At 37.5% G+C, this 15,704-nt stretch overlaps 1 protein-coding gene across 7 annotated transcripts in view; it reads left to right on the top strand.

Moving 5' to 3' along the window:
- ATL2 (atlastin GTPase 2) overlaps positions 1 to 15,704 on the top strand; it is an 80,186-nt gene that overhangs the window by 56,897 nt on the left and 7,585 nt on the right. For all 7 annotated transcript variants that reach the window (XM_007970904.3, XM_007970907.3, XM_038006812.2 and 4 more), the window contains 5 exons: positions 3,019 to 3,069; positions 3,690 to 3,746; positions 4,748 to 4,840; positions 6,829 to 6,967; positions 7,852 to 7,979. In XM_007970904.3, the coding sequence (XP_007969095.1) occupies positions 3,019 to 3,069; positions 3,690 to 3,746; positions 4,748 to 4,840; positions 6,829 to 6,967; positions 7,852 to 7,979 (468 nt within the window). The remainder of the gene's footprint in view (positions 1 to 3,018; positions 3,070 to 3,689; positions 3,747 to 4,747; positions 4,841 to 6,828; positions 6,968 to 7,851; positions 7,980 to 15,704) is intronic.

The raw sequence follows: 15,704 nt of genomic DNA, 5'->3' as shown, positions 1-15,704 counted from the left end.
AATTTTTTGTATTTTTAGTAGAGACAGGTTTCACCATGTTGGCCAGGCTGGTCTCGAACTCCTGACCTCAGGTGACCCGCCCACCTTGGCCTCCCAAAGTGCTGGGATTACAGGCATGGTCCACCGCGCCTGGTGTTTGGCCCCTCTTGAAAATGCCGTTTTAATTTTTTTTGAGAGGGATTCTTACTCTGTTGCCCAGGTTGGAGTGCAGTGGCTGTTCATGGGTGTGATCATACACACTCTAGCTTTTTCCTCCTGGGCTGAAGTGATCCTCCTGCCTCAGCCCCTTAAGTAGCTGGGACTATCAGCATGTGCCACCTTGTGCTGGCAAAATGCCTTTTGATTGAAGGGAAAAAAAGGAATTAAAATTAAAGAGCTATTTACATTTCTTGAAAGCTATTTACATTTCTTATTGGTTATTTACATTTCCATGCATGGTTTTCTGGCTTAGGATGTGAAATTTTGTACTTTGGATAGTTAAAAAGGATGCAATAAACCAACAACCAGTCTCTTATTTTTTCTTTATAGAATATATACTGTTTTTTGTTTTTTGTTTTTTTTTTTTAAAGGAAAAGATATCACATTTGTAATTGAAATCAGTTAGATGGCTACCAGACACAGCAATGTGGAGAGTATATTTTTGGTTTTTTTTTTTTTTTTGGCTAAAACAAACAAAAAACCCAAGTAATTAAGCTTAGAAGTCTAGTTTTTTATTCTATATCTGTGACAAGTGGTACTCAGTTATTTGAACTAAAGGAGATAAAAGCAGAATAATTAATTAATGTTTAATTTAGGAAACCCAAATAATGCTTATGTAATAATAAACAGGATTTTTAGCATCTTCATTTAGGAAGGGATAAAATCCCTTCTCTTTTTCACTTATATTCAAATTGTATTTGGTGTTCTATCAGGTTCTAGTTTCTTCAGGCTAGGCCATTTCTTTTCTGTATAATTTAGATGGATTAGACTGAATTAAACTACCACATGTCATTTGGTATTTCTTTACTTTTTCTTTTCTGAGATCATCTGTGGCTGATACATCTCTGAAAAATGAATTATTGAAGTATGGCGGTTAGGCCCAACTGGTGATGGTGTATCAAGAAGTATATTTGCAAATATTTTTTAAAAATGGGTATGTGATCCTCCCAAGATAAGAAATTGTTCTTATCAATGGTAGATCATAGGTGATGCTGTCACAGTGTCTTGGATTTTTTTAATGCTTTCCAGTAACATCTGGAACATATGACTCGTCTCTCTAAGCTCCCATTTTCCTCCTTCCTCACTTTGAAGTACCTAGCCATCAGAGTGGAAAGAAGGTTGGCTGTTAACATGAGCTAAAGGAAGTATACTCTTCAGCTTGGCTTCAGTTTATTATAGGGTTGGGATATTTGTCATTACCCACTAAGTGATGCTGGTGGGGACCCTCTAAGTCTCTTTTTTCTCTGATCTTGCAAGATGGCACAACTGCAATTCTCTTGAAGCAAGCAGAAGCCCCTCAGGTTAGCTGGCTCTAGAGGGAGTTCTCTGTCTTGTAACTTATCCCTTGGTCTTTTTTTCTTTGTTTATTCAACTTTTTGATAGTAAGAGACCTGGTTTAAAGACAACCACTTAAAGCTGTACAGCCACTTTGTTGTCTGTAAAATGAGTTTTACTCATCTTGCCTATCTCGCATGTGGTTGTTGTGTGCAGTCAGAAATGAGAGCTAAATGAGATAATGCATATGAAAGTGCTTTGTAAAGTATAAATAACCAAGAAGATTAAGATTATAATTATTTTCTTCCTTGCCTTTGAGGGGGTAGTTTTCTTTCCTTGTGTAAGATATCTGGCTGATAGATAAATGTTAATTTGATCTTCTTGTCATTTATTCCTTCAACAAATACATACTGAGCACCTGTTATATACAAGACAGTATGCTAAGTACTAGTGATCTAAGTTAAATAAATCCCTTTCTCTGTTTCCTGGCCCTGACAATGAAAGGATCCAGACTTGTTTTCTAAAAGCAAAGGCCCACATAGGTTAATCATTGTGTCAGAGTTTATGTTAAAAATGTTAAAATCTAAAGTCATCACCTCAGTCATCAATTACTTTTAAATCCTTGTTTGGAATTAGTAGCTAAGAATATTATTTTAGGTTTGCTGGCCTAAATCGACTATATTCTTGACCTCCAAGTGGTTTGGCCAGAGTATCACTTATTTGCTCTTAGAACAGTTTGTTCAGTCTTTGGAGTCACCCTGGTTCCTTAAGATGTAAGTTATTTTAGCAGAGGTGATATCTGTTGATGGCCACTTTTCTCCTCTGGCAGTGTAGATTACTTTCTAAAGATCTGTCTTAGAATTAATGGATGAAAATCCCCCCTTCCTAAGGATGTTTAGACCCTCCTTTATCAACTCTAGTTGCCTCCAAAAAATTCTGGAAAGGGCAAGAGCGCCACCTACTGTTATTTTTATTAGCTTCCACAGGCCAGTAAAATTGTCATGTTGAGTGGAAGTAAAAACTGATGAGTAAGTAAACTGAGGAGTGTGAGTAAAAAGAGAACCACACTAGAGTCAGTAGTAGTGGAGGTACCCACTGAGTCACTGTATACTCTGATTGTACCAGGGAGGAATTTATCTTTGTAAACTATTGCCCCTTATATTCACTAAGTTAGAAAAATGGTGGTGGAAATAACCTACACTCTTTAAAAGATGATCATATCATAACATTTTAAAGAGCTTTGAGAAGGAGTAAAAGAAACCTACTAGATAGCACACTTGTTTTTCTACCACTTTTAGGCCATGAATATGCATATATTCATGTTTTTTACATATTTTACCACCACTGCTTCTTCCTTAGTATTCTATCTTGACTATTGTTAGGAAAAAAGAGAAAATCCTTTTCACATGTCACTTGTCAAGATAGTAGTTAAGTGATTCCTTTGCGCTGAGGTACAAAATAACCTTTTTTCCACAAGTACAGTTATATACAAGCCGGGTATTCAAAACAAAACACTAATACAAAACAAAAATTTTGTTTTAACAGGTATATAATCTGTCTCAGAATATTCAAGAAGATGATCTTCAACATTTGCAAGTACGTGTTTCTTTTTTTAATTTTAATTTTTTGAGTTGGAGTTTCGCTCTTGTTGCCCAGACTAGAGTACAATGGCACAATCTCGGCTCACTGCAACCTCCCCCTCCCAAGTTCAAGGGACTCTCCTGCTGCAGCCTCCCAAGTAGCTGGGATTACAGGCGTGCGCCACCGTGCCTGGCTGATTTTGTATATTTAGTGGAGATGAAGTTTCACTGTGTTGGTCAGGCTAGTGTTGAACTTCTAACCTCAGGTGATCCGCCCACCTCGGCCTCCCAAAGTGCTGGGATTACCAGGCGTGAGCCACTGCGCCCAGCTGCAAGCACATATTTCTTAAAGAAAATGTGCCAAGTATTGAAAATTTAATTCTCACTTTATTGTGAATTTACACTTGGAAGCCTATAGTACTGGTAACACGATTGAATGTTATATGGGTTTAAACTGATGTATGACTTCTTAACTGGAAGAAATTTTGTATATACCTAGTGTGTTAGAAAATTAAATGTTTGGTTTTCAAATGATTTTAAAGGTTCTAGTACCTGGAGCTTTGATGTAGAACAGGTTTACACATGTCTTCTTTGAATCTCTTTAGAGGCATTATTTTAACTAACTCGATTTAATAGTTATTTACAGAGTATGGAAGACTTGCGATGGAAGAAATCTACCAGAAACCATTTCAGGTAAAAAAGTTATTTTAACATTTTAAAGATTTGCCTATGAGAAGTTGTGAAGCCACCTCAGTTTGTAATTTTGGAGACACCAGGATATTACAACAGACTCATCACTAGCAACAGATTAAGTGCAATTGAAACTAACCTTTGGTAATATCATCATCAGCATACTTACCAGTAACAGGCTAACAGGATAAATAGAATAAATGAATCTAGGCTAATTCTTAATGCTTTCACTTAGATTAAGGGGAGTAATGTTTCTCTTAATAGATGTTATTCTAAACTTAATAGGAAATATAAGACAGTCATGCCAATTTTTATTAAGTAGTTGAGCAGATTATGGGTGAAATATACCCTATTTGGCCTATATCAGTTTTTTCTGAACTGGGATAATTTTGCCACCCAGGGGACATTTGCTAATGTCTGGAGACATTTTTGGTTGTCACAGTTTTGTGGGGGAGCTTAGCACCACTTGGTATCTAGCACATAGAGGCCAGAAATATGGTTCAACGTTTTACAGTACGCAGTACAGCTACACATAACTAAGAATTAACTGACCCAAAATGTCAGCAGTGCTGAGGTTGAGAAATCTCACCCTCTATGAGTAAAAACATCCTGTGAAAATGTCCTTATTGACACCAGATCTATAATCAGTCTAGATAGCCATCTAGAATTAGTTGGTCTTGTAGTTATACAACCATGATATAAAATTATGATCTGCATGTCCTGATATACCCGTTTTTTGTTTTTAAAAATTCTGTATTATTGCTTGTGGTGACTCTGTATTTAGTGAAGTTCTTCAGTGCTGGTGATTGCTTGGTATAGAGCCTGGGAATGTTGTTTAAGTGGGTCCTTGATATAACCATGACCGGAAGTAACCATTTGGTTACTATAACTTTTGATAAGCATTGTTCAGGAGAGTAAGGGAGGCTTCAATTGTTAGAGTTGTGATTTTTTTTCATAAATTTTCTTTATTGTAAAATAAACAATTTTTATTTTTGTGTGTATAGACATTAATGTTTTTGATTCGAGATTGGAGCTATCCTTATGAACATTCATATGGTTTGGAAGGTGGAAAGCAGTTTCTTGAAAAGAGATTACAGGTAAGACTTAATTCTTAAAGAGGAGAGCATAAGCACCAAGCCAGGCAAAGGGGTGGGCTGTCCGGACTGCTGGTCACATTACCAGTATTTACGTGTCGTTGGAATAAAGTATTCCAGGTTAGCCCAAGTAACTCTGTTTGTAATTGATGAAAAGTAAAGTGGTTGCATTTTTATCAAATAAGACAGTGCCTTGAATCAAAATTAAGGATCGTGATCCTTTATTCCTAAAGGTAGCCCCCCCATGGAAGTACTTGTGTATCAGTCTGTTCTCGCACTGCATAAAGAACTACTTGAGACTGGGTAATTTATGAAGAAAAGAGGTTTAATTGACTCACAGTTTCACAGGCTTAACAGGAAGCATGACTGGGAGGCCTCAGGAAACTTACAATCATGGCGGAAGGTGAAGGGGAAAGCAAGCACCATTTTTTTTTTAATTTTTAAAATGAGGTTAAAACCAATTCAACATAATTAGATTATTTGAAAGGCATTTCCAGATCCTACTTTTGGAAATAATTTGAGTCATCGCATTTTCTCTCTCTGGTTCATTCAGAAGAAATTAACACAAAGCACAATAGACATACTAACTAAACTCAGAATTATGTAACTGAAAAACAAGAAAGTTGTTTTGAAAAAACCTTACTGAAATGTGATACATATATTCAGAAAATTGCTCAAATCATAAGCGTGTAGCTTGATGAATTTGTAAAAAAGGAACATAGCTATTTAGCCAGCACCTAGAAGCACCCACCTCCATATACCAACCCTCCCCCAAAACCCTCTACCACTATCCTGACTTCTCACAGGCTTTGTTTTTGTACTTTATATGGATGGAATCACATAAAGAATGTATTTGTTTGAGTCTAGCTTTTTTTTACCCAATATTATGTTTCTGAGGTTAATCCATGTTGCATATAGTTTAATTCATTTATTCTCATTGCTGTATAGTATCCATTGAATGAATAGACAACAGTTTTTCCATTCTGCTGTTATTGGAGATTTAGGTAGTTTCCAGGTTTTAATTATAAATAGTGCATATTTTGTTAAAATTATTTTCCAGAAAAGTATTTAGGAGACTATGTGAGTTATATTTGGATAAATGAGTAATTATATAAAATGTTTCTAAGTTTAAGATTTTCTTCCCCCCAATACATGCCAGTTTCCCTTCTCAAAGTTCTGTAACTAGCATAAATCATAAATCACCTAGAGAGGGACCGGAAATCCTAACACATTTCTAAGGTCTTTGTACTGCACTGTAATTTTTTTATTTTAGCTTTTACTTTGCTTAGGGGCTAAACTTTTTATTTGTAGGCAAATTTATGCTTTTTTTGTTTTGTTTTGTTCTGTTTTGTTGCTGTTATAAGTACTTTAAAGGTAAATTCTTAATTTATTTACTGGTATATAAGTCACAACCATAGTTCATTATTTGGCTATTAGATACTGTGATTAACTACCTTATTTGTAGTTTTTGCTGTTCCAGGCAGCTTACTTGGGAAAAACATCTTTTCTGGTTTAAGAAAATGTGGGGTTGGCTGGGTGCGGTGGCTCATGCCTGTAATCCCAGCACTTTGGGAGGCAGAGGCGAGTGGATCACCTGAGGTCGGAAGTTCGAGATCAGCCTGACCAACCCTGTCTCTACTGAAAATACAAAATTAGCCGGGCGTGGTGGTGCATGCCCGTAATTCCAGCTGCTCAAGAGGCTGAGGCAGGAGAATCGCTTGAACCTGGGAGGCGGAGGTTGCAGTGAGCTGAGATCGCACCATTGCACTCTAACCTGGGCAACAAGAGTGAAACCCTGTCTTAAAAAAAAAAAAAAAAGTGGGATCTTAACAAAGTGGTCAGAAATAGGCCTTCGTAATTTTTTGTATTGTCAAAAAAGACTCCTTAGGAGTAGCATCTGAGTTAAGTGTGCATGCGAGTCTGTGTGTGTTTTCTTTAAAAAAATTTTTCTTCTGCTGTTTATAACTTCATCTTTCTCTCTCTGCCCTCAGGTAAAACAAAATCAACATGAAGAGCTTCAGAATGTAAGGAAGCACATACACAATTGTTTCTCAAATCTTGGTTGCTTCCTTTTGCCACATCCTGGTCTTAAAGTTGCAACTAATCCTAGTTTTGATGGGAGATTGAAAGGTGGGAATTCCCATTCTTATTAAAATTTGAACTTATTTATTAGAGGTGGAAAGTTTTTTAAGAAAATACATGACGCCTTAAATGTCCTGTTTTATACTGGAGAATGTTTGGATGCATTGTTCATGGTGTGATTGTAATGCTCTATGTTGTTTCTCTAGCATTCCATTGATTTGTTTGCAGCTGTCTAGCATATTGATTAACCTATTTTATAATGTCTGTAGCTCAGCACTGATGTCCTGAAAATTCTGAAGGCTGAGAGCATTTCTTTTCAATGGATTGCAGTCTGTTAGAAGGCTTTATCATTTTATTATATTGATGAAATCAGACATGACATAAGTCTCTGTTTCAGGAGTGATAGTATAGTTGATGTATGTTGGATTATTTTGAGTGTGATGGCAAAACGCTTGGGGATTGACAAAACTTTTACAGCATGGCTGGTAAAACAAAATCTAGTAGTAAAATTTGATACAATTTTATGAATTGTTTGCCTCTTGAAAAAGGACATTTCGTTAATACTAAATGTGAAATTTGTCTTGGTAGTCCACAAATTTATTTATGGTTTATTTATTATTTGAACTGGCAGTGTTACTGGGGGGTTGGGGAAAATGGCCTAGTAGAGTAGGGGGGGATTATATTTTTTCCTATGAGATATGGCATATTGGATGAGCTTTTTTTTTTTTTTTTTTTTTTTTTAAAATGAATCCACTTCAGTAATAGATACTATGGATGAGCTTTTTTTTTTTTTTTTTTTTTTTTTTAAATGAATCCACTTCAGTAATAGATACTATGTATTCTTATTTCATAAAACAGAATTTTATGAAGTTGTACCAATAGGGACCTAATTTTTTTTGGACTAACACGCTGCTCAATTTTGTGTTTTCTAGATATTGATGAAGACTTTAAACGAGAGCTTCGAAATCTGGTTCCATTGCTGCTTGCCCCTGAAAATTTGGTAGAAAAAGAGATAAGTGGATCTAAAGTCACTTGTAGAGATCTTGTAGAATATTTTAAGGTAGGTGAGCTCTTAAATGGCTTTGTCTAAGATAGAAATGTAGTTGACTTAAAACTCAATTGTATATATAAGAAATTCCTTGTCTTTATTTTAAAACAAAAAAGAGTAAGATTTGTAATTTATCTTTCTGACTTGAATTAGATGTACCTGTGTTTAAGGATATTTAAAAGATTATAGCAGATTTCTGTCTCCTAGACAGTGATTTAATTTATTTACAGAATTATCTTACTTTTTCTCCATCTCAGATATGGAGAGCACAAGCCATTCATCATACTATACTACTACTCTGTCATTAGTGAATGATAATAGGAATGGAGAACATAATTTTACATCCTAACTTCTCACGAAAACACTCCCTCAGAGTTCTGAGGACTTGATAAGAACAGCTGAAAAGTATTCATATTGGTTCAAGTAAAGTATTCATAGGTTTTTTTTTTCCCTCTATTCTTCTCTAGTCTTTATAGCTTGCCTGCCAGAACAAGACCGTTGTGGAAGATTGTATTATTTGTAGTAGTTTTAACTAAGAGTGTATTTTGTTCACTTATTGGATACTTGATAGTTACTCTCATATTATCGTTGTTTAGTTATGAATGAATTTTTTAAAATTTATTTTTACTTTTTAAAATTTTTGTGGGTATGTAGTATATATACTTATGGGGTACATGAGATATTTTTGATACAGGCATACAATGCATCATAATCATATTAGAGTAAATAGGGTGTCCATCACCTCAAGCATGTATCCCTTCCTTATGTTACAATCTAATTACACTCTTTTAGTTATTTTAAAATGTACAGTAAGTTATTATTGGCTGTAACTACCCTGTTGTGCTATCAAATACTAGATCTTATTCTAACTATATTTTTGTACCCATTAACCATCTCTGCTTCCCCTCCAGCCTCTAGTCTAGACTAGAGTCTAGGAAAATATAGTTAGAATAAGATCTAGTATTTGATAGTATAACAGAGTACTAAAACGATGGTTTCCTAGATTCTAGTAACCATCATTCTAGTACTCTGTATCTCATGAGTTGAGTTGTTTAAAGTTTTATCTTCTACAAATAAGTGAGAACATGTGATGTTTGTGTTTTCTGTGCCTGGCTTATTTCACTTAACATAATGTCCTCCAGTTCCATCATGTTGTTGCAAATGACAGGATCTCATTCTTTTATATGGCTGAATAGTACTTAATTGTGTATATGAACCACATTTCTTTATCCATTTGTATACTGATAGACACTTAGGTTGCTTCCAAATTGTAGCTGTAGTGACTAGTGCTGCAGTAAACATGAAAGTGCAGATATATCTTCTATATACTGATTTTTTTTTTCTTTTGGGTATATACCTAGCAGTGGGATTGCTGGATCATATGGCCGTTTTATTTTTAGTCTTTTGAGGAACCCCAAACTGTTCTCCATAGTGGTTGTACTAATTTACCTTTCTGCCAACAGTGTACGAGGATTCCCTTTTCTCTACATCCTTGCCAACATTTGTTATTGCTTGTCTTTTGGATAAAAACGATTTTAAATGGAGGAAGATGATATCTTTCTGTAGTTTGATTTGCATTTCTCTGATGATCAGTGATGTTTTCATATCCTGTGTCCCATTTGTATGTCTTTTGAGAAATGTCTGTTCAGATCTTTTGCCCATGTTTTGATCAGATCATTCGATTTTTTTTTTCTTTTCCCTATAGTCATTTGAACTCCTTATATATTCTGGTTACTAATCCCTTACCAGATGAGTGGTTTGCAAATATTTTCTCCCATTTTGTGGGTTGCGTCTTCACTTTTTTGATGTGCAAAAGCTTTTTAACTTGATATAATCCCATTTGTTCATTTTTGCTTTGGTTGCCTGTGCTTGTAGGGTATTACTGAAGAAATCTTTTCCCATACCAGTGTCCTGGAGGGTTTCCCCAATGTTTTCTTCTTCTTTTTTTCTTTTTTCTTTTTTTTTGAAATGGAGCCTTGCTCTGTCTTCCGGGCTGGAGTGCAGTGGCGTGATCTCGGCTTGCTGTAACCTCCGCCTCCTGGCTTCAAGCAATTCACCTGGCCTCAGTCTCCTGAGTGGCTGGGATTACAGGCACCTGCCACCATGCCTAGCTGATTTTTGTATTTTTAGTAGAGACAGGGTTTCACCATGTTGGCCAGGCTGGTCTCGAATTCCTGACCTCAAGTGATCTGCCTGCCTCCGCCTCCCAAAGTGATGGGATTACAGGTGTGAGCCATCATGCCTGGCCACTGATGTGTTCTTTTAGTAATTTCATAGTTTGGGGTCTTAGGTTTAAGTCTTTAATCCATTTGGATTTGATTTTCATATGTGGCTAGAGATGGGGTCTAGTTTCATTCCTCTGCATATGGATATTCAGTTTTCCCAGCACCATTTATTGAAGCCACTATCATTTTCTCAAAGTTTGTACTGAAATACAACTTTCAGTACTGTGTAGAATAGCAGTGGTGAAAGTGGGTTTCCTTGTTTTGTTTCAGATCTTAAAGGAAAGGTTTTCAGTTTTTCTCAGTTCAGTATGATACTAGCTGTGGGTCTGTTTTATATAGCTTTTACTATATTGAGATCTGTTCCTTCTGTGCCTTTTGAGGATTTTTACCATGAAGAGATGTTGAATTTTTATCAAATGCTTTTTCAGCATCAATTGAAATGGTCATATGGTTTTTGTCCTTCATTCTGGTGATATGATGTCTCACACTCATTGATTGATTGATTGATTTGTGTATGTTGAACTATCCTTGCATCCCTGCCTGACCCTTGGTGATAATGAATGATTGTTTTAATGTGTTGTTGAATTCAGTGTACTAGTATTTTATTTAGGATTTTTGCAACAATGTTCATCAGGGATATTGGCCTGTAATTTTTTGATGAGTCTTTGTCTGGTTTTGGTATCAGGGTAATACTGGCCTTGTAGTATTGGTTTAGAAGTATTCCCTCCTCCTCTGGTTTTTGGAATAGTTTGAGTAGGATTGGTAGTAGTTCTTTAAATGTTTGATAAAATTCAGCAATGAAGCCATTAGCTTTCAGGCTTTTCTTTGTTGGGAGACTTTTTATTATGGCTTTGATCTGGTTACTTGTTATTGGTCTGACAGGTTTTAGATTTCTTCATGGATCAATCTTGGTATGTTGTATATGTGTAGGAATTGATCCATTTCTTCTAGGCTTTCCCATGTATTGGCATATAGTTGTTCATGGTGGCCTCTAATGATCCTTTGGATTTCTGTGGTATCAGTTGTAATGTCTCCTTTTTCATCTCTGATTTTATTTATTTGGGTCGTCTCTCTTTTTTTCTTAGTGTGGCTAAAGGTTTGTTGACTATCTTTTTGAAGAATCAACTTTTTGCTTCATTGATCTTTTGTATTATTTTTATTTCAATTTCATTAATTTCTTTTCTTCTAATTTTGGGTTTGGTTTGCTCTGCCTTTTCTGGTTAAGATGTATGGTTAGGTTGTTTATTTGAAGTTTTTCCTCTGTTTTGATGTAGGCATTTATTACTATATACTTTCTTAGTACTGCTTAACGCTGTATCCCATACATTTGGTATGTTGTGCTTCCATTTTCATTTGTTTCAAGAATGTGTTTTATTTCTTTCTTAATTTCTTCATTGACCTAGTGGCTATTCAAGAGCCTGTTGTATTAATATAATTTCCATGTGTTTGTATAGTTTCCAAAATTCCTTGTTACTGATTTTATTCCATTGTGGTCAGAGAAGATACTTGATATGATTTCAATTTTTATTTATTTATTTATTTATTTTTTGAGACCAAGTCTCACTCTTTTGCCCAGGCTGGAGTGCAGTGGAGCAATCTCAGCTCACCGCAACCTCTGCCTCGCAGGTTCAAGTGATTCTCCCACCTCAGTCTCCTGAGTAGCTGGGACTACAGTAACACACCACCATGCCCAGCTAATTTTCGTATTTTTAGTAGAGATGGGGTTTCACCATGTTGGCCAGGCTGGTCTCGAACTCCTGACCTCAAGTGGTCCACTTGCCTTGGCCTCCCAAAGTGCTGGGATTACAGGCATGAGCCACTGCGCCCAGCCCTCTTTCTTTAGTTGCTAATAATGCTTGCTTTATATATCTGGGTGCTCCAGTATTGGGTGCATATATATTTACAATTGTTATATCCTCTTCTTGAATTGATCCCTTTATCATTATATAATGACCTTCTTTGTCTGATATAAGTGTAGCTGCTTCTGCTCTTGTTTTGATTTCCATTTGCATGGAATATCTTTTTCCATACTTTTATTTTCAGTCTCTGCGTGTCTTTATAGATGAAGTGTATCACCAGTTTTTAAAACCCATTCAGCCACTCTGTGCCTTTTAATTGGAGAGTTTAGGCCATTTACACTCAAAGTTACTGATAAGAAGTTAACCTCTGCCATGTTGTTATTGTTTTCTGGTGGTTTTGTGGTCTTCCTACCTTCCTGTCTTCCTTTTAGTGAAGGTGATTTTCTCTGGTGGTACGTTTTAATTTCTTTTTATTTTTTGTGTATCTGTTGTATGTCTTTTGAGGTTACCGTGAGGTTTACAATTATAATATATTTATTTTAAACTGATAACATTGATTGCCTAAACAAACTAACAAGGAAGGAGAAAACTAATAAAAATTCTACACTGTAACTTTATCCCCCCCTTTTTAAACTTTTTGTTGTTTCTATTGATAGTATACTGTCTATGTCTGGAAAAGTTGTGGTTGTTAATATTTTTTATAGGTTTGTCTTTTAGTTTTTCTACTCAGGATACGATCAGTTTACACACCACAATTAGTGTTATAATATTCTGTTTTTCTGTGTATTTACTGTTACCAGTGAGTTTTGAACCTTTAGGTCATTTCTTATTGCTCATTAAAATCCTTTATTGTAGGACAGGTCTGATGTTGATAAAATCCCTCAGCTTTTGTTTGAGGAAGTCTTTATTTCTCCTTCATGTTTGAGGTATTTTCATTGGATATACTATTCTAGGAAAAATGTTTTTTCCTTCAGCACTTTATGTCATGCTACTGTCTCCTGGCCTGTAAGGTTTCCACAGAGAAGTCTACTCCCAGATGTATTGGAGCTCTTTTGTGTGTTGTTTGTTTCTTTTCTCTTGATGCATTTAGGATCCATTCGTGCTTCTTGTTGTTGTTGTTTAATAGAAATGGGGTCTTGCTATGTTTAACAGGCTGATCTCCAACTCCTGGCCTCAAGTGATCCTCCCATCTCAGCCTCCCAAGGTGCTGAGATTACAGATGTGAGCCACCGTGCCTGGTCTGTTGTTGTTTTTAATAGAGATGTCATTTCTCTACGTTGTTCAGGCTGGTCTTGAACTCCAGGGTCAGGCAGTCCTCCCACCTTGACCTCCCAAAGTGCTGGGATTATAGGCATATGCCACCATGCCCAACCAGGATTCATTCTTTACCCTTGACCTTTGGGAGTTTGTTTGGTAGGTAGTCTTGAGGTAGTCTTATTTGGGTCAAGTCTGCTTGGTGTTCTATAATCTTTTGTTCTTAAATATTGGTATTTAGGTGTGGGTAGTTCTCTTGTTATTGCTTTGTATAAACTTTCTACCCCTATCTCTTTATCTACTCCTCTTTAAGGCAGTGAACTCTTAGATTTGTCCTTTTGGGGCTATTTTCTAGATCTCGTAGGCATGTTTCATTCTTTTCATTCTTTTTTCTTTTGTCTCAGCTGTGTATTTTCAAATAACCTGTCTCCAAGCTGACTAATTCTTCTGCTTGTTCTGGTCTTGTGTTAAGCTCTGAGGCTGGGTGAGGTGGCTCATGCCTATAATCGCAGCACTTTGGGAGGCTGAGGTGAGCAGATCATTTGAGACCAGTCTGGGCAACATGGTGAAACCTCCTCTCTACAGAAAATACAAAAATTAGTCAGGCATGATGGTGCATGCCTGTAGTTCCAGCTATTTGGGACACTGAGGTAGGAGGATCTTTTGAGCCTGGGATGCAGAGGTTGCAGTGAGCCAGTATTGCACCATTGCACTCCAGTCTGGGAGACAGAGCAAGACCCTATCTCAAAAAAAATAAAATAAAATAAAAAAGAGGCTTGGATGCATTATTCAGTATGTCAGTTGCATTTTTCAGATCTAGGATTTCTGCTTGATTCTTTACAATTACTTCAGTCTCCTTGTTCACTTTATCTGAAAGGATTCTGAATTCCTTCTCTGTGTTATCTTGAATTTGTTAGAGTTTCTTCAAAACTGCTATTTTGAATTCTCTGAAGGTCACTTATCTCTATCTCTCCAGGATTGGTCACTGGTGCTTTATTTCAGTTTGTTTAGTGAGGTCATGTTTTCTTGGATGGTCTTGATGCTTGTGAATATTTGTTGGTGTCTGGACATTGAAGAGTTAGGTATTTGTTATAGTCTTTGCAGTCTGGGCTTGTTTGTACCTGTCATCCTTGGGAAGGCTTTCTAACTATTTGAAAGGACTTGGGCATTGTGATCTTGGTCACTGCAGCTATATCTGCATTAGGGACATTTGAAGCCCATAATGCTGTGATTCTTGCAGATTTGTAGAGGTACTGCCTTGGTGCTCTTGGGTAAGATCCAGGAGAATTCCCTGGATTACCAGGCAGAGACTCTTGTTCTCTTCCCTTACTTTCTCTCAAACAACTGGAGTTTCTATCTCTGTGCTGAGCTGCCTGGAGCTGGGGGAGGAGGTGACACAAGCACCATTGTGGCCACCATCCCTGGGACTTCACTGGGTCAGACCTGAAGCCAGCACAGCAGTGGGTCTTGCCCAAGGCCCATGGTGACTATTGCGTGGTTATTGCCTGTGGTCAATCAAGGCCCAAAGGTTCTACAATCAGCAGGTGGAAAATCTAGCAAGTTCCCTCTGGCCTTGGGTGGGTCCCAGAGATGCCCTCTGGTGATCCGCCCACCTTGGCCTCCCAAATTGCTGGGATTGCAGGTGTGAGCCACTGTGCCCGGCCTTCCTCTCCTTTACTCAAGCAGAAGGAGACTCTCCTCATAGCTACAACATCTGGGAATGTGCTGGGTCACACCTGAAGGTAACACATTTCTGAATCTCACCCAAGACCCATAGTAAGTACTGCCTGGCTACCACTGCTGCTTATTCAGAGCCCAAAGGCTCTTGAGTCAGCAAGTGATTAACCCTGCCAGGACTTGGTCATACCCCTGAAGACAGTGGGTTCCCTTCCAGCCCAGGGTGTGTTTAGAAATCTTGTCTGGGAGCTGGGGACTGAAATTGGGGCCTTAGGACTCTGCCTTATGCCGCATTCTACTGTGTCTGAGCTGGTAACCAAATTGTAAAACAAAGGCCTCTTTCCTCTCCCCTCTCCTCTCCTCTCAAGCAGAAGGAAAGACTCTGTCTTACAGCTGTGAACTACACTGCCTGGGCTTGGGGGAGGAGTGACACAAGCACTCCCTTGGCTGCCCTAGCTGGTGTCTTACTATATCATATGCACCAGAAGTCCAGTGGCTCTGAGCCCAGCACGGCACCAGGACTTGCCCAGGAATTGGTTCTTGGGGCCTAGACTGCCTTTCAAGTTTATTTAGGACCTCAGAGCACTGTAGCCCATGGTGGCAGGGCTGGCTGCCTAGGGCTCTTCTAAATGCTCCCTCCATGGGTGCTGGCTGAGTTCTGCCCCGTGTTGCTTTCCACTGTGGCAGGGCAGCACTGAATTTCATTGCAAAAATTCCACAGTCACTGCTTTCTCCTTCCCTAAACACACAGATTCTCTCTCCACACCATGTGGTTGCTGCTG

Source organism: Chlorocebus sabaeus, chromosome 14 (assembly GCF_047675955.1).
Source record: "Chlorocebus sabaeus isolate Y175 chromosome 14, mChlSab1.0.hap1, whole genome shotgun sequence".
Classification (NCBI taxonomy): domain Eukaryota; kingdom Metazoa; phylum Chordata; class Mammalia; order Primates; family Cercopithecidae; genus Chlorocebus; species Chlorocebus sabaeus.
Note: the sequence above shows the minus strand (reverse complement) of the source record. Positions and strands in the feature narration are given on the sequence as shown.